The sequence below is a fragment of the Clinocottus analis genome, unplaced genomic scaffold, assembly GCF_023055335.1.
Source record: "Clinocottus analis isolate CAN_PGR_092001 unplaced genomic scaffold, fCliAna1.0.p SCAF_20, whole genome shotgun sequence".
Taxonomy (NCBI): domain Eukaryota; kingdom Metazoa; phylum Chordata; class Actinopteri; order Perciformes; family Cottidae; genus Clinocottus; species Clinocottus analis.
The window spans coordinates 2,572,278-2,595,524 of NW_027175932.1; the positions used below are offsets into that span (position 1 = coordinate 2,572,278).

Here is a 23,247-nt window from a genome sequence, read left to right on the forward strand (position 1 = left end):
CGGATTGTCGTAGCTTTTATTTTGCTTTGCTAAATGTAATGTTTTGTGTGCATGAAATGTTGAAGCAACAAATAAACATTTCTCTTCTCTCTTTTGGTCGCTCATGTTTTCATTTACTCATCATTACTTCTTGCATGTATTTAAATACTAATATACAGAATCCTTCATCATGATTGTCTTGCATAATTATGTGTGGGGCAACATAAAGAAGCCAGAGAGCTGCACATATATCACCCTACATGTAGGAGTAGTATATGAAAACTTCAGATTGTTCATAAAAACTACACATTTAGAGTCATATTAATATACCAGCATTCAGTTATGGAGAAGTGAGCTGCTGCTAAATATGAATTAACACTTTAAAATGTGCTATAACTGCATTATAGTTGGTTATTGAGCATTTATTAAATGCATATTATCTTCCTACAAACAGGAACACTGAAATTATAACATTAATAAAATGTTTCTCGTTATTTTATGTGTTGAAATAGTTTTACTTATTGATTTTTCAACAAAGAATAGAGCATAAATTCTCTGATGTGCAGCACAAAGCCGGAAGAACTGCGTTTGATCTGGTTTTAGATATAAAGACATTTATGGAACTTATTCTGCTTGAATGAATCTGTTTCTTGTCTTTCTTTGGGGGCTATTCTGCTCTCCTAATGGCTCTGTGTTCATCATCATGACGCAAACCTAAACAAAAAAAGAGAAAAGAAACGCCGCACGCACGTGCCGCGCTCGCGCACCTCCTCTCCATCCCGCGCGCTACTTAAAGCTCGAGGTGTCCGTGACGCGCATCACGCGGCGGAGCCATGAAGACGGAGAGCGGGGCGCAGACGGCGCCGTTCAGCGGGAGGAAGCAGAGTCTGATCGAGGACGCGCGGCGGGAGCGCGCCGGCAGCAGCCCCGCGGGCTCCCCGGGCCCTGCGGGGCCTGCGGGGGCCTCGCGGTGCGGGGACGGCTTCGTGTTCGAGGAGCAGGCCGGCAGGGCCGCGCTGACGGTGCTGTTCGGCCTCAGCAGCGAGAAGCACGCGGGCTTCTTCAAGACCGGGAAGATCTTCGAGGTGAGCGCGAGGAGACGGTGCGCTCGTGCACGCGGTCACGGTGTCAGCAGCCGATTAATCGGTGCATTATTTTATTATATTTTACTGATGAATCAAACACTTCTTCAAGATGATTAACTGACTGGAACCAGATTGATTTTATAATAATTCATTTTTTGTACGTCAAAAAAAATAATCAATTGTAGCAAATTTTAGGACGTTTTTACACAATGTGCATGAAATTATTGTATTTTTTAATCACGATTATTATGTGTGTTTATGATTTTAAAAAATCAACAATAGTATAATATACAAAGTACAATATTTCCTCTGAATGGATGCAAACCTCATAATTGTGCTTAAAAAGTGGTTATTTTAATTCACAAAGGCTTAAAAAATAATATGTTGGTCATATAAAATGTGAGTTTTTTTCCACAACTGAAGATGATAATTGTAAAAAGCAATGATTTTAATGAATTTCATGCTCCATAATTTGAGTTTTAGATTTTATCCTTAACATATGGGAAGAAATATTTTCCCCAAAATGCATCACTTGGGGCTCAAACGTCCAACAATCCAAGCTAATAATCATGTGACTGACTGGTGATATGATCAGATAGAAGATATAACTCCTCCATTTAATAATAAATGAAGACATGTTGAAGTTGTAGCTCCAATATTTCTTCATAATGACGACAAAAACTGAACTTCAGGCTCATTTTTGGGCCGTGAAAGCTTCCCCTCGGTGTGTAAACCCCTGATAAGAAGAACCGGTGTCGGTCTCTCTGTGCGTCTCAGACGTTCGAGGCGAAACTTCTCCACATCGAGAGCCGGCCGGGGAGGAAGTCAAAGAACAGCTCGAGCGACCTGGAGTTCCTCATGAAGTGTGAAGTCCACCGCTCCGACCTGGACGTGTTCGTCAACTCGCTGAGGAGAGTGGTGGACGACGTGCGGCTCGTCCCGGAGGAAAAAGGTGATAAAAAATACATTTAAATCAGATTTCTACATCTTGTGAGCTGCGTTCATGTTGGAGCATCCTATGAAACGTTGAATTGAATCAGTAATTTATCCTTTTGTGTTTGTTTTTAATGTCACGCGACAAAAAGGCCGATCACAGAAGCGTTAATTCACTATTTCTTCGTCCCGCCGCAGTTCCCTGGTTCCCCCGACAGATGAAAGACCTCGACAGGTGCAACATGTTAATCACCAAGTTTGATCCGGACATGGACCAGGACCATCCGGTGAGCGTGCTCACACTGCTGCTGCACACTGGCATCGCCAATAAGACTGAGATTGTTATTTAAAACTGTAAATCATGTGATGTACAAGTGGAATATACGGTTTGGTACATTCAAATGGCACAGATGGTGCCACAATGGGCCTCGTCTACATTTATCTCTGTACTAAACCCGCTCTAACTTTCTTCTGCTTCACTTTATCAAAGTCAAACTTTGCAGAGCGAATGTTCACATGTTGAATGTTCACATGTTGAATATTCACATATGGTTTGGGTTAGATTTGGACTTTACAGCTGCTTTATTTCAAACAAATAATCATCCTGAAAGTGATGTTTTGTATAGGCAGACCTGAAACCTTTTCATTTCTTTGTGTGTCATCTTCATTTCCTCTTAACCAGTAACATATAGACTGATATTTACACACCTGAACTAAATCTCACATGTGTATCTTTTATTATAACACCAACATTATTCAAACAGCTCTAGTGGTTGCAGAGATTCACCCTTTTTTAGTTTGGGGAGAACATTTTCGAGCATTTTTTATAAAAGGTTCAACAACAAAACTGCCTGTTATGGTAATTTGTGTCCGTTTCTGCAGGGATACAGCGATCCAGAATACAGAAAGAGACGAGCTTTCATCTCGGAGCTGGCCTTCAGCTACAAACAGTGAGTCAGACGTTCCTCCGTCTCCTTTAAGTGCCGCTCAGCTGTTCTCTAAGTAAACATCTTTGTCTCAGGGGAGACCCGCTGCCCACTGTGGACTACACAGCAGAAGAAGTGTCCACATGGTGAGAAAGAGCTGCACTGGCAAAACAGGATGCATGCTGGGAGGGATGATGAGGGCAGTGAGGTGTCGTTGTGTGCAACAGGAGGGAGGTTTACCGGCAGCTGAGGGGCGTGTACCCCGGCCTGGCCTGCAGACAGTTCCTGGACGGGCTGCAGCAGCTGGAGGACGAGTGCGGCTACGGAGACGAGCGCATCCCTCAGCTGAGAGAGGTGTCGGCCTTCCTGAGAGGTGACGAGGGTCCAGACGCTCACAACGACGGAGAGCTTGAAAAGATATGATGGAAAAGTTATTTTTGGTCTCTCTTCTGTAAAAGGTTATCGAGGCGAGAAACACAGTGGGAGTAAGAACAGTTTAACTAGCAGTTTTTAACTTATAAAACACAGAAATCATGAATTATGGGTTTCTAAAATTCTAAAAAAACAACATCAAAAGCATAAAAAAGGAACAAAAAGAAGCTTCTGCTTGTTTAAAGGAGACAGAAATGCAATTAAGAGCTTAGCAGCTGCACCAGAAAAACTAAGTTAATGCAATAAAAATATCCTGTAATGTTACAAAACTGCTTATTTAGATGTATTTCAAATAATATCTTCAATTATATCTCCAATACATGCATGGCCTATATTAAGTGGCCTATATGAGTGACATAAAAAACATCTGTTATATACCGAGTAAAGCATTGTTCAACAATAAATTGTTATTACTATGAAACTAAATTCATAAAGTCACAATCCTAAATGGCATTCTGTGACAAAAACACACATATACACACATTAAATAAGTAGTTATTATAATCTGTTTGCAGGCATTACATCATGTCCCTTTAGTCATGTGACCTTCAAACAGCTTCTGCATGAAGCAAACACGAATGTAAGAGAGAACATGGAGGATGAGAGGCTTTAAAAATAAAAAAACATGGCTGAACATGAACCGGCGATGAGCCGAAGTACAACCAGACGATGAGGTCACGTTCACGTTTAACCGTTCCTACTGGTTTCCAGAGAGAACTGGTTTCCAGCTGCGCCCGGTCGCCGGCCTGCTGTCGGCCAGAGACTTCCTGAACAGTTTGGGCTTCCGGGTGTTTCAGTGCACGCAGTACATCCGCCACGCCTCCGCGCCCATGCACTCCCCCGAGCCGTGAGTCACCGGCACCGCGGCTATATTCATTTATTCATGTATTCATCCGTCTGATTTCTTTCTTTCATTCATTCTTTCATTGACCGGCTGCTACAGCGACTGCTGCCACGAGCTGCTGGGACACATCCCCATGCTGGCAGACCGACAGTTCGCCCAGTTCTCTCAGGTTAGTGTGAGCGCTCATTATTGGACATAATAAAAGAGTCTTATTATTCTTTTAATTTGGATTCATTTGAACCATTTCAGGAAATCGGACTCGCCTCGCTGGGAGCTTCGGACGAAGACGTCGAGAAACTGTCAACGGTTGGTTTTTAACTTTTAAAATGTACGTTTGTCTTGGAAAATCTTTATAATGATGAACGACTGAAGCTCTCCTCCCAACGGATATGTCACATTATAATTGAATATTTCTACTTTAATAGGATGATTCAGACAATCTTTTGGCATAAAATGTCATTTTTCCATTTTTGAACCGAACATCACAGTTTTTAATGAATTAAACTCCTTCCTAAGAGGCCAATTCTTTGTTTTATTGTGATTTCTGTTGCAGATTCTGATGCTTTAGGTCCTAATCTTTCCAAAAAGGTGTCTTATTTACACTCCAGGGTTTTCTTGGGGGGGAATCTGGCTCATATCATGCTGGATGGTCATAGTTATCAAAATATCTTTTAAAAGTGATTTTTTTTGCAGATATACATTTTTTTCCCAAGACTTTGCTGAACAAATACGTACAATAAACACAAGTATTGTAATTAATTTAGGGTTCCTACGACCACTTAAATGCAGGGAGAAGGAGCCAAAATTGTTCCAGTTTAATATGTGAGGAACAGGCTCTCCTCCTTTAGTGCAACGGCGCTTCACTGCCATCTAGCGGCTTAAATTAATAATGCACAGCATGGCCAACCTTGCTCTCTTTCACATCATTTCTTCATCCACCTTCTTTTTGGCATTTTCGTCCTCTCGTTACAGTTGTACTGGTTCACCGTGGAGTTCGGCCTCTGCAAGCAGAACGGGGCGGTGAAGGCGTACGGCGCCGGACTCCTGTCGTCCTACGGGGAGCTCGTTGTGAGTTTGTTGCTGCATCTTCTTGTTCGCGCCCTTCATGACGTACGTCCAGTCTGACCTTTGACCCGTGTCCTCCAGTACGCTCTGTCCAACGAGCCCGAGTACAAGCCGTTCGACCCCGAGCAGACGGCGATGCAGCCGTACCAGGACCAAACCTACCAGCCCGTTTACTTCGTGTCCGAGAGCTTCGAGGACGCAAAGACCAAGCTGAGGTGCCCGTCACAAGCAGAGCATTCTGAAAACTGCATTCATACATCCTTGTCTTCTTCTTCTTCTCTTTTAACTGTGCATCACTGCGTTTCTTGGTGCGTTAGCACCTCCAAGAGGGTCCAAACAGGTCCACTAAAGGAGTTCATTGACGGGCTCAGATGGTGGAAAGAACCCCTCGATTAACCCTTTCTGTTTGTTAATCGTTAAGAATAAGGTTCATTTCTCTGTGGGGTTCCTTCCATAATGTTGTCAGACACTTATATAAATAATCTGAGCCCGTCAGTGAACAATGAGGACTTTTGGCGGTGAGGAGTTGCTCTAAACGATCACATTTTGGGCCGTTTAGCGGACAAACCTCTTGATATTTGTCACACGTGTGGAGCCATGCCTCTGATCATTGTCTCCTCGTGCATCCTTTCACTTCCACAGGAGATACTCTGCAACCATCAAGCGCCCCTTCGCCGTCCGCTACGACCCCTTCACCTGCAGCGTGGAGGTGCTGGATCAGCCCGGAAAGATCCAGAACAGCCTGAGCCAGATGAGAGAAGAGCTGAAGATCCTCCACGGAGCCCTGGAGAAGCTCAGCTCATCTTAAGAGCCGAGGACGGAGAGAAGAGGAGGAGGAAGAGGAGGAGGAAGGACATCTGGCCTGTGTGGACATTATGAGATCTACTAATATGAAGAACACATTAATAAAACCATGTTGTGTGTTTGTGTGGTTCCATGAGGCCTTTTGTTTGTGTATTATGTAAAAAAAAAAATAAACGTCTATTTTCATGAAGTCTTTTTGAAAACTTTTACATGACAGACAGAAAAGTAAAGTATTCAGAAACAAGTACTCATACAACACTGGGGAAATACCGCATTGTATTAATATGTACTTCAAGTATAAAAAGTACAAGTATTGATAGTGCAGTAAAACTTTCCCCGTCTGTGTTTTACTATTATATTTGAAGTACATTGCATTTTACATCATTTATATCCTGGTGGGCTGTAAAAACTACAATATTTACCTCTTAGATGTATTGAAGAAAAAAGTACATTTACAGAGATGTACTGGAGTAAAAGTACATTGACTCTAAAATTAATTTCAGTAAAAGTACATTATATACACCGAGATGTACTGGAGTAAAAGGAGGATAAAGTTTCATAAAAGGGAATACTCTAGTAGTACAAGTACCTTGCAGTCCGTGTAGAAGTACCTGGTACCTTCATCCCTGCAGGCGGCGTGCTGCTCGGCTTCTGCCAGCAGGAGGAGCCAGAGAGACGCTGACGGACATTAAGAAGCTCGCAGGACTTTTTCCATCTTTCTTTTTTTTTTTAAATATCAAACCCACTATTTCCATATTGGAAAAACTCTTGGACGCCATTTATCTTTGTGTGTTATTAAGCAAAAGGGAAAAGCTAATTATGAATGATTTAAGTATCGTGTTTCCGGTGCTGGTCAAGGCCGGAGCCAGAGCACTGGTGCAGGGGCCGGGGCACTGGTGCAGGGGCCGGGGCACTGGTGCAGGGGCCGGGGCACTGGTGAGGAACTAGAATAACTTGAAGAAAACTAACTATAAAAAGAACTACAAGAACTACAAGAAGAAGAACTAGAAGAAGAAGAAGAAGAAGAAGAAGAAGAAGAAGAAGAAGAAGAACTAGAACTAGAAGAACTAGAAAAACTACAACTAGAAGAACCAGAAGAAGAACTAGAACTAGAAAAACTACAACTAGAAGAACCAGAAGAAGAAGAACTAGAACTAGAAAAACTACAACTAGAAGAAGAAGAACTAGAAGAACCAGAAGAAGAACTAGAAGAACCAGAAGAAGAAGAAGAACTAGAAGAAATTGATAAATGGATATGTACTTTATTAATCCCCAGGGGGAAATTTGTCGTCGTAGTACAAGAACAAGAAAGAGAGAGAGAGACATTAATCCTCTCCGTGTGTCGGCCTCATAAAGCACCGCCGGCATCTTCAGCAGCAGAACCCTCACATGGGCCACCTTGTGTTGGGAAGCATCCCATAATTCCACTGTACAGTAAATCAAGCTGTGCTTAGGAAACCCCTTGAAAAAAAGTGAGAGAGAGAAAGAGAGAGAGCGACATTAAAGCAAGCGGAGGCAAAGAGTGAGCTACTGCTTGACAAGTGTGCAGACACACACACAGACACGCAAATCCAGAAACGCTGTGTCATCCCGACTCCAAGCATAAGTGTTTCTCGTTGTCCTCAGAGAGAGAGAGATGGGATCGATTCTGGTTAGTTAAAATAAAAAAAAGGCACAGTGAGAAGGATTTTCCGAGAGAAGAGCTGAACGGACGCAAACAGAATTCCTCAATAATCACGTATGACTCACTAGCAGCGCAGCGGCTTCGTTTCTGTTCCTTTGGTTGCGTTCGGGAGCGTTCGAGGGCCTCAGCCGCCATCGAAGCTGCAGCCAGGCGTCCGATAAACACGCATGCAAGAGGACGCTGCGTGTTTATGGAGCACACGGGGCAAGAAAACAATAATAATGAAGATTGCAAACGCAGCAAAGCAGACGGGGCTTGAGCCGAAAGAGTGAATCCGAGGCCAAGTCACCGTGCCCTTCAGGCCCGATGAAGGTCATGAAGCTTTGTTCAGAGTCCACAAATCGTTCAACCGCTGACTTATAAACCAGTTAGAACCATTAAAGGACAGACAGTCCTCGTTTCCAGGGAGCAAAATACTTTAGTGTCTGTATGAGATGAACCAGACTGTCGCGTAAACACATCAACGTCACTACTGGACGTTCAGATAAGACAGAAACTTCCACCCAGGAGACCAATATGGAGTTACTCTGAAGATACGTTACTTGTGTTTGCAATTTACTTAGTTTAAGTACGTATTTTAAGCCCAACTATGATGTTTTGTTGACTAAATCTAAAAAGGGGTTTGACGGTTTCAACGGAGAGCCATCAACGGCTCTATAGCGGACATGTCTCGTTTGTTTAATTCATACAGAAAGACAAAGCCTTAAGCTTTAGGAGGAGATGGAAACGTGTGTTTAAAGGGGTCATGTGTGGCGTTTAGTGCCATCTAGTGGCAAAGGTGTAGATTGCAACTAACTGAACACCCTTTTATATCTCTTTCAGATTCCTGTGGAAAATTAAAGGACGAGAAGACAACAATTTTTAGTTTTGTGTACTTATACATGAGTGAAAACATAGTTGCGGGTATTATATTGCATTTATTGCCAATAAATCCCTCTATATCCTACCAACTGGACCAGGAAGTTCAGGTTAAACTATTGGACATCGGGGTAAAACGATCAGAGAAAGCTCCATATGCTAATTACCCGAAAGCTGCATCATCTGGACGGGAAAGCATGGCGACCTATTGTTAAAAAGGAGTAATGGAGGGTTACGTCCACCTAAATATGTGAGAGGTATCGGTTGTTGGTGTAGCTAAGTGTTTGCCCAAGTGTTTCCAGTATTTCTGCTAAGCTATGCTAACCATTCAATTACTCCTTTTGGGTTGCCAGGTTGTGAAAACATGTATTTTTTTGACCGTGGCTTCACCTCGTGAGTCAGCTTCGAGGTTCATGACGGCGACGCCTTAATTAAACGCTCGCGTGTTCCCCCACCTTCCAGCTCGCCATCAAGCGTGCGGTGCTAAATGTTAACGAGCCATTAATAACCACACGTTTCCCATTTTATAGTGAGTCACCCACCGCGACCACTGAGTGTTAAATAAACAAAAAGTGAAGGGTTGCCTCCAATATCCTCGAGGCGGCCGATGTAAATATTATAAAACGCGTTAATGGGCTTTGGTGGAGGTTTTCCCAGGAGGCCGGCGATCAAACGGCCCACCGGAGGAGCGTTAACACACGTATGGGTTTTAATTATAAAGGCATCAAGTCGCTCAGTAACCAGCAACATCGGCCTGTGTATGAAAGCGACAGAGCGGCGCTCGGCTCTGATGAACTACTCGAAATTTGTGCCGACTTACTCATCAGGATCGACGCGTAATCGCTTCATTCTGGGGGAAAAAAAAGCGCAAATCAGATGAGCCGTGAGATTAAATCAAACACCGGCCTCGGAGGCCTTTAATCTCTTTCTTTGTTTCCCTTCATATCGTGCTCCTCGTTATTTTTATTTGCTCTCTTTTTTTGTTGAGCCCGTGGCTTAAAGTTGGCGAAAATATCTGAGAAAGGGATTAGGAGAAAGTTGGTGTGGATTTGTTTTTTTTAGGCGGTCAGATCTCTCTTTCATCTATTTCAGGTCGTTATCAGTCTACACACACACACACACACACACACACACACCGTGGGAGATCAAAAACTGTGTGTGAGGGACAATAGCTTCATTCAGGTTACATCAAAAGGTAACATGAAGGCCTGTGAGGGGGAGGCAGTTCTCAGGACAAGAATCGGGCTCTGGGTGCGATTCTGCTCGCCGGCCACCAGGTGGTGTCCTCGAGTCGCTGTGATACGCTGAGCCTTAAGACTCCTGTTTCAGAGGAAAGTAGTCAGTGAGCCCTACGATGGAGCTTTTCGTACTCTTTGGAAAAAGTTTAGAGTGTGCAGGAATGAAAAAAAAACAACCTGAAACCCAAATAAAAATGGCAGCTTCTCGCATTTGTCGTCGACTTCTCCAGCGCTACACGCAGATGTTCCCGCCACCGAACGTGGAGAGACGAGGGCGCCCGCGTTGGACTTGTTCAAACAAAAAAGGAAAAGCAGTAGCATGTTTTTGCTTTGAGGACAACGGTCGACACGTCCCGCCCAAGAAACACACGAGGTCAACAAACTCGTTATTTTCTTTTTTTTCCCAAAGCCTGGAGGCCTCCGCGCCGTCGTCGCCGCGCAATCCCAACCGATTGCTCTTCGGCCGACGCGTTCGGCCAGCTGTCAGCGGGAATGATTCACGATCAAGTTAATTAAAAAAATAAAAAAAAGAGTGCCCTCTGCTGCTTTGAAAAAGGAGACGGCGTTCCTGTGCTAGCACAATGAGTCCTTGTCTCACCGCGAGGGAACGTTAGCAGCTCCTGCCAATTGAACCTTCGTCGTCCATGTTTGGTCTGCATTGATAATTACTCACCACGGTAAGGTGATGCGCATCTCCTCCTCCCTTCCTTCCTCCTTCCCTCCCTCCCTGCATCCTCGTTGGCCGCTCACGTTGCATGTCGCAGACTTGAAGTTGACCTGAAATGGCTCCCTTTACGTCCCAAAGCTCTTCCTATGATTACAAACTCACAACCCTTCCCCTTGCGGGGTCCCGTCTAACCGCTGGAGCGCGGCCAAGGCCTCCTAGTTTTACCTCGTCCTGACCTTCCTGTGGATGTTCGGCCGCTCCGCAGCAGGTGGAGCGGCACAAAGACATATTATTGATATGAAACCGGCGGGTCATTGATAGTAAAGGAAAGAGAAACAGTCAAGAGAGAGAGAGAGAGAGAGAGAGAGAGAGAACACCTGTAGGACGACGATCACACTGACTGGTGAAGTGGAGAGTTGGCGTCCGGCGCCGCGGTGCATTCCTTCGAAGTACAGCTCTCTTGGCAGGACATTACAGAAAGCTGATGTAACTGACACTTAAGAGAAGAGAAAAACGAGCTTTTTCGCAGAAAACCCGACCGGCCCCGGCCGTTTATCTGCAGCCGACCCGAATGGGTGGGCAGATCTGCAAAAGAACAGAACTCGAGCGTGCGGCCAATATCCATCAAATGCCGAAAGAAGTCAGCATGTACTCACAAAAAAAATATGTATTTTATTGAACCTCTACGAGAATAGAAACACTGCATGGATTGCGCGGAGCGCCGGACGGTCGTCTACATTTCGGTCGTCCAAAAGGAAAGCTTCCTGTCGCCGCCGATCACGCAGAGCGGGAGCGTCCGGTGCCAGCTGAGACCCGACCCGACGGCGGCCGATCCGATCGTCACCGGCTGCAACGACAAACCGGAGAGGGGGGGGGAACGATATGAGAGACCGGCGCCGAGGAGGAGAGAGGGTTGAGGATGACGAGGTGGGAAAGCATAGCGCTCACCTGAGGGTGGCCGAGGTGGTGGATGCGCAGCTGGCTGGAGATCTTCCCCGGACATCCTGTGGTGGCGAAGAGGCTTTCATTGGCTCGGGACCACCTGAGGAGAAGAGGCAGCATCTCAAAGTTTAACTACTGTGCATTAAAAACGTCCGACAGTCAATACAGACACGTTTAAAAATGATAAATCTTAACGCACACTTAAGTTCCTGAATCTGCATGTTTTATGTGCATAAAATAATGTTTTTTTTGTCGTTATCCGTGCTTTTTGCAGCCAGAAGATTCTGAATTTCCCTTAGGGGATCAATAAAGTAAGTAAGTAAGTAAGTACCTAAGTAAGTACCTAAGTAAGCAAGTACCTAAGTAAGTACCCAAGTAAGTAAGTACCTCCCTCCCTCGCTCGCTACCTATCGACGAAGGGTTAAAGCGCTGAAGGGTTAAAGCCATTAAAGGGTTAAAGTGTTAAAGGGTTGAAGCGTTAAAGTGTTGAAGGGTTAAAGCGTTGAAGGGTTAAAGCGTTGAAGGGTTAAAGCGTTGAAGGGTTAAAGCGTTAAAGGGTTAAAGGGTTAAAGCGTTAAAGGGTTAAAGTGTTGAAGGGTTGAAGCCGTTAAAGGGTTAAAGTGTTAAAGGGTTGAAGCGTTAAAGTGTTGAAGGGTTAAAGCGTTGAAGGGTTAAAGCGTTGAAGGGTTAAAGCGTTGAAGGGTTAGAGGGTTGAAGGGTTAAAGTGTTGAAGGGTTAAAGGGTTAAAGCGTTGAAGGGTTAAAAGGTTAAAGGGTTAAAGGGTTAGAGGGTTAAAGCGTTGAAGGGTTAAAGCGTTGAAGGGTTAAAGCGTTGAAGGGTTAAAGCGTTGAAGGGTTAAAGCGTTAAAGGGTTAAAGGGTTAAAGGGTTGAAGGGTTAAAGCGTTAGAGGGTTAAAGCGTTAAAGCGTTGAAGGGTTGAAGCGTTGAAGGGTTAAAGCGTTGAAGGGTTAAAGCGTTAAAGGGTTAAAGGGTTGAAGGGTTAAAGCGTTAAAGGGTTAAAGCGTTAAAGGGTTAAAGCGTTGAAGGGTTAAAGCGTTAAAGCGTTGAAGGGTTAAAGCCGTGAAACTTAAAACACGGCCCAGCGTCACGCGGTATCCAAGGAGCCTCGACACCATGAACTCATGTTCGCCATGTTTACTGAGGTGATGAATCAAGTGAGGAGTGGAGTCACGCTCACCTCTCACAGACGTTTATACAACCAGACTTTGAAAAGTGTTTTGCGAGGTCGCCGCGACCTCCGACTGCTCGACTGCTCGACCACCAGCACGTTGACGCAGGAATGAGAAATGTTTCTTACTTGAACAGCCGTGCTTTATCTATGTGCGCTGGTCTCTTCTCCTGCGGGTAACTGAACACACAACAGGAGATATTAAAGCACATGGCGTCATTCTGACCACGTCCTGCATCCATGTCCAGTGTGTGTGTGTGTGTGTGTGTGGGGGGGGGGGGGGGGGTTACCTGGAGCGGGTGATGTCCCAGATGAGCCAGTCGTTTCCCGCCACGGCGCCGACCTTGATGGTGTTGGTGAGGCACCAGTCGGCCGACGTGAGCGGCGACTGACCGCAGTCCAGGGACAGGATGGCCTGCTGGGTCACGAGGTCGTAGAAGCGAATCGTTCCCTTCTTCTCCGCCACCATCAACTGCCGGGGGACACGCCTTATTTTAGAGATTTGTTCATGCTAATAGCATTCATAACACTGAGTTTAAGCACCAAGTTTAAGCTTTAAGTCAATTTCATTCCGTGTGGAAGGAAATAAGCTTCTCATCTGTCTGTTAAAGTGTGCAAAATACCTCCCGCGCCCATTTTAATACCCAGCATGCCCCATTCAGACAATCTTTTGGCATAAAATACGTAATATTTTTCCATTTTTGAACCGAACGACACAGTTTTTGGACTGAAACTCCTTCCTAACAGGCCAAGATTTTGTTTTATTGTGACTTTTGTTGCAGATTCTGATTCTTTAGGTCCTAATCTTTCCAAAAAGGTGTCTTATTGACGCTCCAAGCGGCATTTTTTGTGGAATCTGGCTCATATCATGCTGGATGTTCGTAGTTATTATCAAAATATCTTTTAACAGTGATTTTTTTGCAGATATACATTTTGTTCCCAAGACTTTGCTGAACAAATACATACAATGAACACAATCATTGGAATTAATTGGGGGTTCCTACTACGACTCAAACACAGGGGAAAAGGTTTTCAACGTGTTAAGAACAACTACGACAAACCTCAAGCGGATAATTTCTATTTATTTTAAAGCTGGAGCAGCTGAAGCGTTCGCTTTCGGACAAGTTCACCGCTTTGAGTCATTTAGTGAGACATGCTAATTGTTGCTAAATGAAGCAAATAAAAACCTCGCGGAGACAGGTATTACCTAATTATTTGGACTCGGCCGCTGGACAGAAAACAGATGCGTGCGAGTTTTTCACACCGAGTTCTGGTTTCATTTTGAGCATCTAGGACACGCATCTGCTCCACGATGTTTTATGAGAGGATGTTTCACAATGTTCTTTCTGTTTTATAGTCGGGCCTCATGACATTAGCAGGTTTGTTGGATTGCGATAGGAACTCATCTGGAAGGAGAAAAATCACCTCGCTGGTCATCTAAGGCCACGTCACCTGAAAGTGACAAGTTAACAGATAAATTTGACATATTTTAAGATAATTAATCAACGGTAAAAGCAAATTTTCATGCCGAAAAGGCCGTTTCAGGGCACTCGGATTCAAAGATGGCCGGCTTCCCTCTGTTTTACATCACATTAAACTAAATATTATGGTTTTTGAGTGTCGAAACGAGGCTTTACCGGGCCTGTTCTCTGCACCGATAAGCTTCGTCTCGATGATGAACTGTTAGTTGCGTCTCCTAAAACTCCAGAGCTTGACCTCAGAATACGAGCGTTCATCTGAAAACAGTCCTCCTCTTCCTCCTCCCTCCTCCTCCTCCTACTACCTTAAAGGCCTCCTCCGGGTGCCAACAAACGCTGATGCCAGGAGAGCCGAGTCGGAGCGTGGAGCTTTCATTTCCATCCAGGTCCCACACCCTGCGGAGGTACAGCGAGACGAGCATTAACGTAGAATTGACGAGTGTGCTTTTAGTGTTCTTGTACAAACATTATAATTGCTCACTTTTACGAGGTGCGTGGTTAAGAGGCTCCAATAGTTCTCAGGTTATTGTGAAGGAGGGAGGAGAGGAGGAGGAGGGAGGGAAGAAAGAAACGCAGGACTTTTAATCACTTCTCATTAGCGATGCTACGGATTGATTCGATTTGATGTGTGAACCGCTCTGGGCCCTCGAATCCAAAACAAAACCCACTACTTCTTAATTAACAACAAAGATGGGGGTTTTAGTTCTTTAAAAAGAAAAAAGACTCAGCATCTGAGCCCCCCCCCCCCCCTTGAGAGACTTACATAATACCTGAAGAGAGTTCACCTTCCCAACATCTCTCGCTCTCTCTCTCTCTCAAAGTGCCACAGTTCATTGTCCTGACGGCCTAAACTTAACCCGCATTCGGCCTCTCGAGCTTCCTCCAAAATGCCTCTTCTGTTTTTCCTTCCCCAGATTTTCAAAGCTCAACTTTTCAACACAAGCCCCACACACACACACACACACACACAGACACACAGACACACACACGACTTTGAGGCTTTCATGGCGCGCGGTGCGGGCAATGATGAACGACATGTTTTCATCCGACGTCACGTTTGCTCCCGATGGATCCAACTCCCGCTCGCCGTGCCAGAGGGATGTGCCGGGTTTCTTTGTGCGATTCCAGGGAACCGGGGGCTCGATTCTCAGACCCGGGCCCCCCGAGCTGCGAAGACAGACGGACTCACGCTGGACTCCTCTTTCAGGGGAGAAACGCCAGCTTCTCATTACAGAGAGCTATGATAGCGGGGGGAGGAGGGGGAGGAGGAGAGGGAGGAGGAGAGGGAGGAGGTCATCCTCGCCTGACTCGGCGTTACGCTGCACTCGCGTTGCAGCAAATGTTTGGCTTTTTTTTCTGCGGGGATGCAATTCGGTTGAGGAAGAGCAGCGACCCCTCGGCTCCTTTACATCCAGATTGAAGACTTTTGTGTTTGCTGTTGCCTTTAATTGAACTGGAGTCAATTGCTGCATCTCACAACTGCATTTCATCTCTGAAACTGCAACTTTTATTCATTTTATTTTGCCTTTTTCTTGACCGTTTTAATGTTTTCTTGACCTTTTTAAATGTGTGTCATGTTTTGCTTTTTAAAATGACTTTTTTTCATTTTATTTCGCTTTTTTCTTGACTGTTCCAATGTTTTCTTAACTCTGCGTCATGTTTTGCCTTTTAAAATGAATTTTATTCATTTCATTTTACTTTTTTCTTGACTGTTTAATGTTTTCTTTACTGTTAAATCTGCATCATGTTTTGCTTTTAATATGTGTATGTGAAACACTTATAATCGCCTCGTTGTTGACATGTGCTCTACAAATAAACTCGCCTTGTGCAAATGAAAAACAGCAAAACAAATGCAAAGCCCGCGCGAGGATTAAGAGCTAATCTTTATTTAAATAACAGCCGAGTCCAAAAAGCCTAATAAGACCCCGCGATGGCGAAAGCAGCCGAGAGAGACCACAAACGTAATGAATCACTTGGACGGAGAGAGACCTGAATCTATGGTTAACCACATCAGAACGAGGAGAAAAGGTGTGAGAGGAGGGGGAGGGGGGGGGGGGGCTGCATGTGTTTCTGGGAATATAAAGCAAACGCTTGTGGAGCATAAGGGGGGGGAGGGGGGGTGCTGACTGATGAGGTCATGCAGAAGACATCATCTAATAAAGCCCCCGAAACCGAACCTCCAAGAAGACCATCTAAATGTCAAAGCGTGTTGTTGGAGAGATCGATGTCCTCGGCGGTGCGGCGCAGGGGAGGATATGCCCCGTCTCAGATGGAGACCTCAGTAAACATTCAACTTTTCCTGCCTCATCTCCCCTGCAGGCAGGACGGAGGCCTCGGCGAAACCTCCGGGCTTCTTTTCCTCCTCTCAGTTGGAGTGAGGCTGAAGGGGAAGGAGGGGAGGGAGAGGGGGAGAAAACCAACCCCCCTCTCCCTCAAACCACACCAGGAAAACAACGAGTAAACCCTATTCTTTCAGCCCGCTCGCCAAAGCGCAGCTCGATTGCACGCTACACCACCAACGGCCAAACTGCGGTGGACCACTCCGCCCTTCAAACGGAGCGCACCGGCCCCCCAAAAAAAACACAACCGCCCGCCAAACGAGGTGAAAGACATGAGACACGAAAACACGCGCGACCGCCCTCCTGATAAATAAAAAAAACACCGCGTAATTGCATAACGCGACGTCGAGCAATAACACTCGGCTTCCATGTACAACAGGAGTTGAAAAGGACATCTGACGTCCCCGAGCGTGTTGTGTTATCGAAGTGAGAAAACAGTGTGTGGCCCCGGAGCGTCACGGCTTGTCGATGTTTCCCATAAGTGGAGGAAACGGGGAAATGCCGTTAAGCGCCGCGTGATGGGATTTATTGTCGAGAGGCCGAGTAAATAACCGGGGGCTGGAAGCTGGAAGAGCCGGACGATGTAATCCCATCACGGGGTCGAGGTGCGTCACGTTTGTGCATCGGCGTCCTTTTTTCCACAGGAACGGCTCGACGGCGTCAAAATACGATCACAGACTTTTTTACGTTTGAAAAAATACACAAAAAAAAGTTCCTGAAACCATTTGGACGTATTTATCGGTCGGCTTGTTGTTACAGCCCGTCCAGCGCTCCTGGACCAAATGATTAAAAAAGTCACTAAGACACTTAAAAAACAGGGGAGGAAGAAAACTGGAGACATTTTAACGGCTGAAACAGGGAAAAAAGGTAAATCTACCACACACATGTAGAAGAAATAGCAAAGAAAATCAGAGAAATTCTTTAAATACGAAGAAAATAAGAGCAAAATGGTTTAACCAGTGATGGATAAAGGCTGAAATAGATGAAACATCCAGCTTTCTGCCACACCAAGCTAAACATTGACCATTTAATTGTATGAGGAAAGTATTTACTCTTTTTATAACGGTGTCAAATAGCAACTAGTTTGTACTCTGCTGACGGGAGCTCATCTGATGTGGAGGTTTCTTCAGGTCGGAGGCGTCGCTGAGACATCAAGCTGTTGCAATATGTCCCCTTACACACGATAAGGGATCAAGACCAGATTATCACGGAGAACAGGACATGATGTTTTAAACCGTATACGTGCAGCAGCAGCGGCGGTGGCAGCAGCAGCAGGTGTGTGCTCCGTCCCCGAGTTCATCTGCGAACTCAGTCAACCCCAAATCCCCTCAGGGATCCTGCAGAGCGCCCTCGCGACCTGTAGGTGGCACATTTCCCCACAGACTCGCCCATCTCGAAAAAGGGCGCCGTGAACCAAACCTCCCTCCCTCCCCACCCCGAGTGAAGTGGAGTCCGGTTCCCCGCCGAGACGCCGCAGCGTCAGGTTGCGCGTTGGCGGCGTCCGAGTTCCCACAACTGCAGGGGACAGTGATGACAAAGCTAAGCAAACTTATAGTAGAGGCTCCGCTGCCAAACCCAACAGAGCGATGGAGAGGTCACGAGCATATACATGCAGGCAAACACTCCCCTCCCCCGTCTGTCTGTCTGTCTGTCTGCAGGACCAGTTTCCTCCCCTCGCGTCGGCGCTCAGTTTGTGTGGGCTGACTGGAAGGTCCTCTCCCGTTTAACTTGATCTATCCCTCGTTGCGCCCCGCTCTTCCTCCCGCGTCCCATATTTTCTCAACATGACAGAATTTAAATCTTTCAGCAGATGGAGCGCACTCCTGTTTTCTCTGGCCGGTCAGCGGAGGAAGGAGGGGGGGGCTGAGATGGGCCTAAAAGGGGCGGGACCATCGAGCCGGTGACACGGATGTGGCCACCCGGCTGTTGACGCTACCGCCGCTTACGAATGGGCGACACCTTCATGTTTGATGTGTCAATCAGCAGATTAATCGGTCATGCAAATAGCCACGTCTTCACCCGCAGGGCAACTTCTGATTCAAGTCGAAAAAGCACCACAAGAACAGGGCCCAGTAAGCTTCTGCATTTTGCAGGACAACCAGAAAGGGGGAGGAGCCTGAGGCGACTACTGACACACGTTTTCCCTCCTTTTCGGGGGGACCTCGCTGTCGGTCCACCTTACATAGGAAAATCTTCCCGCGGCTTAATTGGATTTCCATATTTAACCAATTAGCTCGGGGGGGAAAGCTACAAAAGCCGCTCTGTGCTTACGCACGGTCACACCGGAGCATGTTGTGCTTAGCGTCATGTTTCACTGTGGAAACACAGTCAGGACTTTCTGCACCATTAAGAGAGAACAGAACTGAAAATCAGAAGCTGGGAACACACAGACGCACACACAGACGCACACACAGACACATGGAAACAAAACGGTTTGGACCTGCAAGTGTGGTCGTCACTGACGGAAGCAATTTGTTTCCCCTCCGTGGGCTCGAACACCAAATGGTTAATGTAGCTGGTGTGACCCTCCATCACCTGGAAACAATGTAGAAAAACTCAATGAGCAAACACATGATTAACATAACTGTTAAAAAGGAGCAATTTCTACCAAACTTGAGTTTACTGCACTGACTGCAGCTCTGCTTTCTCTCTCTGTGTGTGTGTGTGTGTGTGTGTGTGTGTGTGTGTGTGTGTGTGTGTGTGTGTGTGTGTGTGTGTGTGTGTGTGTGTGTCTACATTTGCTGCATCACTAAGTACCAAACGTCAGCGCTGAGAGAAGGTTTGATGCCGACTGACAAGCGCAATTTCGGGGCCAATGTGCTCCAGATGTGGCACTACCTTGACTTCGTGCCTATCCTGCAGATCTGAGGTCAGCAGGCGGAGCTTTCTGTCAGCCGCGGCCGTGCAAAATCTGAAAAAAAAAGAGAGGAAAAAGACAGGAAGGATATAAAAACAACACACAAGAAAAAACATCAAAACAGTGCAGAAGACTGTGCAGACGCAACGACAGAAGACGTCTCTTCCTGCACGCACGCCCGCAGACGTCTGGACCGACACCTCTGGATCAGAGCGCTCAAGTGTGTGTGTGTGTCTGTGTGTGTGTGTGTGTGTGGTAGAAACTTGGACAGTGATCAGAGGAAACACTGCCAGGGAGATTCTAATTGCAAGCTAAGATAAACACGGAGCAGCACAGGATCCCTCACGCCATTCGCGCAGGTCTCCGTCGGAGAAAACTCGCAGGCAGAGGAAACCTTCACCCTCTAATCAGTCGCAGTACACACCAGCGCCTCGCAATTATTCACACAATTACACTAACTCACTTATGACAAGAAAAACACACACACACATCACCAGAATAAACAGACAGCGGTTCACACATTTGCAGTCGCAGGCACAGATGGACTTGGCGGGATGTCACTACAAACACCCTTAACGCGCTTCGGGGTATTCCCGCTACAGTCGATGAGATTATATTAGGATGGGCCTTCGAACCCGGCGCATTAGTCTGGTACTTTGGAGTGAAGCTCGGAGCACATTCGGTCTCTTTTCACTTTAAATGTCAAAGCCATTTTCTTTATTGATTTACAACAAAGGTCGCTGTTATAAAAAGGGAAACGCTGCAGTTAATTTCAGCTTTGTTGTCGTTGAGCACTGTGATTATTATTTTAGAGGAAAGACAGAAAGGAGAGGTGAGTTTCCACACAAAGGACACCTCAACCAGGAGACCGTGGTTAAGTTAAGTGTGTGAAACTTCTTGAGGAGAATACATATTTATTAAGTTTATTAAGTTTTGCAAAATTAAAAAGGGAATGTTTCCCAAATTCTGGGCAATATGCGTATTCTTTTTCCTCGAATTAGCTTAGCATAAAGACAGCTCACCCGGCTGTCTAAAAGTAAACGCATGAATAAAAAGCAGCCTCGGAGGACATCATAAGCTCAATAAGCAACATGTTATAACTTGTTTGTGAAGTTTGAGTCTAATTTTTCAAGTACGCATTAAAAGAAAAAATTGGGTTACACAGTTAGTGCAGATGTAAAGTTTTTGCCGACCACCTCGGAGAGGGTTTAAATCCTCGGAGCTGAAACTTGAGCTTGGTCGGGCGCCAAACCCAACTGGCCGTGTGAACGGGTGGGAAGCCAGTGAGGGATCTTATGCTCCCTCCTTTTTTACCTACATTGTGACGGAAAGAAAACCCCTGCCGTTGTTCCACATCATCCTAATCATCATCATCTTTTCAATGTAACATTTTCTCTCCGCAACAGCTCTTCTTCACTCCTCGTTAGCTTGATTTTTATATATTGTATGCTGAGCAAATTTTGTCCCGAGAGGGATTTTGATTGGTCAGATACATCATGTGACTAACATGTAATCCATAAATCAAGCTGTTACTTGTCAGATGGTAGTTTCTGTTCTTTATTAGGCAGTACAATTGTTGTATTTAGTGCACAAATGGTGGGTTTAATCAAATTTTTCCCATCTTAGGGCTTCTTTCCGACTCTAAAGATTGAAGCCTCTGTATTCCGTGGAAGTATTTTGTGTCTGATCTTTGTAGGTTTCATTATCCTTCACATCTTCCCATTACAAGCTGCTGTGGTGGATGGTGGCAGCGCAAGCGAGCCCGAGCCTTCCCCTCTCGACTCTGTGGGCCTCACTGCTCGAGGCAGGCCCGTGAGAACGCTGCACTTTTCCTGGAAAGCACGGCTACGTGCAGATCGAAGGGAGGGATGGAACCCGAGTGGGCAGTCATCAGCGCAATAACATGTGCGCACGTCACAGCGCTGGCTCGAGGGCCCTGTGGAGTAAAACCGCAGAAGGCCAGGAATTATCGCTGCTTTTCCTTTTCAATTACAGAAAGCCTAAACACCTCTAGGGGGATCGTGGGACCTCACTCATCCGACGTTCCAATTAGGAGGAAACTCTTGCTTTCTAACAATCTGCAGTCGGGCTACTTCCCTCCTGTCCGAGGCCACCTGAACTAACTTTGCTCACATCCTGGCAGCGAGAGGCGGCGATGACTACTTTCACACTGCGTGACCGCTGCTGTGCTTTCTCCACAACTGCCTCTTGTTCTGGTCAATAGACAGGTTTTTGTGAACATTCATACGGTTGTGTTTAAAAGACACAGATGTCAAGGGTTCTGAAGTTTTTTTTGACAAAACAAAACGACACTAGAGCTGCAGATGTCCCACCATGAACATCTTATATTAAAAAGTAGCCAGATGTGCCAATAACATCATCGCTTTAACTGATTAATGACTCAGCAAATATGTCAGAACCACTTCTCATCATATATGGACGACTTAGCTGGTGGAGGTCTATTGGATAAAATAAACCAGAGCAACAGTGTCTGTAACGGCGGCAATTAGCTACCCAGTCGAGCACGTACACAGGGACTCACACGCACCACGCTGCTGGAGACCCAGGCCAGATTTCTGGGCCTTCTGGAGGGAAGGGAGACGGGAGAGAAGCAGTAACAGTAAGCAGTGCAAATAGAGGTTTCCTAAAAAGGGACTCAGGTGTCAGGAAACACTACCACTTTCATCCAGAGGGGCCAGCAAAATCAAAGTTCCTTGTACTTCAGATTCAGGAAAGAGATCCAAAATCTACTCAAGACTAGCCGGCCTCACCGAATCTAAACTGTGGGTTTTAAGTCATAAACATCATGGGGCATCCTCCTCCCCTTCTGCTTTCTGTTTTGCCAGGACAAAGGTGCTGCATCCTGTGCTTAGCGCCACCCAAAACAATTGTGATTGTGATTGGTTTAATTGAAATACATTGTCTCCCTATACCAGAATGCCAATGTGTGGAGACAGACAGCAGAACCATACTGTCCTGCACCATGCATCTTGATGGGGGACATAATATCTCCCCACCAAAAAGAGCTTGAATCAAAATAGCAGTACCTGATAGTGGGTATCCTGTCCAGCCGGGACTCTGGACTCCAGGCGAGAGCATCAACACGCAATTCATGATGGAAAGCTCGAAGTACATTGAATTCAACTCCCTCGACCTCCATATCCTCCTCCTGTGGGAAGACGCATATACTTATATATCCAGTAAAGAGCACACTGGGCATTATAGTTGGTACAGCTGGTTGTGTGACGCTGCAACTCTAACCTGGAAGAGGCAGGTGCCCACTACCACATACTGGTTTCCACCATAGGCCAGTAGAGACACACTGGTACCGGAGCTGAAAGGACTGAATTCGACCACATGAACGTAGTCCTCGCATGTCACAGTGTAACTGGGACTGCGGCTAGAATCCTCCTGCATGCTGGGTGTCCTGGTAGAGCTGACTTCAGATCAGTTTCAACTGTAATACATCACAACAAGAGAGGACAGAGTCTGAAGTTAAAAGATACCGTTAGTTGATGCTGAGCAACATCGGGCATTAAATTTAGTCAGAGGTTTGAAACGATATTTCCACAAGTTTATTATTAATGAACACAACTAGCTGTCACGTGTCTCACCGTTAGCTAGCAATAAGCCAAACAAAGATGTATATAGCCCGTTGTGACACGTTAACGCTCGGAATGAGAGCTTAACACTTACCTCTGGGCTATGCGAGTATATTCCGAGTCAAGGTGCAGCATAGACTGATGTATTTTACCACTTTATTGTCAAGAATTGCTTTGAATCAAATGGTGCGCGCGTTTGAGATGTTTTCAAGCTGTTTCCGGGTACGTCATGGACTGTACCATTGACTCCAAATGTCAAGGGGGATTTTGCGCAACGTAAGTGAAAACATATAAACGTCCTCGCCGATATAGTGGCAAATTGTTAA

The 23,247-nt window shown here is 45.8% G+C and overlaps 2 protein-coding genes across 2 annotated transcripts; one reads left to right on the forward strand and one right to left on the reverse strand.

Annotated features, from left to right (window-relative positions):
* Positions 1–812: 812 nt before the first annotated feature.
* Positions 813–6,190, forward strand: th2 (tyrosine hydroxylase 2). The gene is made up of 12 exons (XM_068586277.1): positions 813–1,064; positions 1,842–2,016; positions 2,196–2,284; positions 2,880–2,947; positions 3,019–3,069; positions 3,151–3,296; positions 4,067–4,202; positions 4,299–4,368; positions 4,449–4,505; positions 5,172–5,267; positions 5,346–5,479; positions 5,907–6,190. Exons 1-12 carry the CDS (start codon positions 813–815, stop codon positions 6,070–6,072), a joined length of 1,440 nt encoding a protein of 479 aa, XP_068442378.1. The 3' UTR covers positions 6,073–6,190.
* Positions 6,191–11,167: 4,977 nt separating this feature from the next.
* On the reverse strand, positions 11,168–23,143 carry nup37 (nucleoporin 37). Its single transcript, XM_068586710.1, has 10 exons — positions 23,016–23,143; positions 22,581–22,776; positions 22,367–22,488; positions 19,301–19,373; positions 18,903–18,997; positions 14,429–14,519; positions 12,936–13,117; positions 12,775–12,825; positions 11,464–11,557; positions 11,168–11,362 (listed from the first exon to the last, which is right to left on the reverse strand). Exons 2-10 carry the CDS (start codon positions 22,734–22,736, stop codon positions 11,249–11,251), a joined length of 978 nt encoding a protein of 325 aa, XP_068442811.1. The 5' UTR covers positions 22,737–22,776; positions 23,016–23,143; the 3' UTR covers positions 11,168–11,248.
* Between the last annotated feature and the right edge of the window lie 104 nt (positions 23,144–23,247).

Coding starts and splice junctions, on each gene's coding strand:
- th2 (XM_068586277.1), top strand. CDS start 813: ATGAAGACGGAGAGCGGGGCGCAGACGGCGCCGTTCAGCGGGAGGAAG. Junction 3,070..3,150: donor GCAGAAGAAGTGTCCACATG/GTGAGAAAGAGC, acceptor TGTGTGCAACAG/GAGGGAGGTTTACCGGCAGC. Junction 5,268..5,345: donor CGTCCTACGGGGAGCTCGTT/GTGAGTTTGTTG, acceptor CGTGTCCTCCAG/TACGCTCTGTCCAACGAGCC.
- nup37 (XM_068586710.1), bottom strand. CDS start 22,736: ATGCAGGAGGATTCTAGCCGCAGTCCCAGTTACACTGTGACATGCGAG. Junction 18,998..19,300: donor AGGATAGGCACGAAGTCAAG/GTAGTGCCACAT, acceptor CATTGTTTCCAG/GTGATGGAGGGTCACACCAG. Junction 11,363..11,463: donor ACCACCTCGGCCACCCTCAG/GTGAGCGCTATG, acceptor TTGTCGTTGCAG/CCGGTGACGATCGGATCGGC.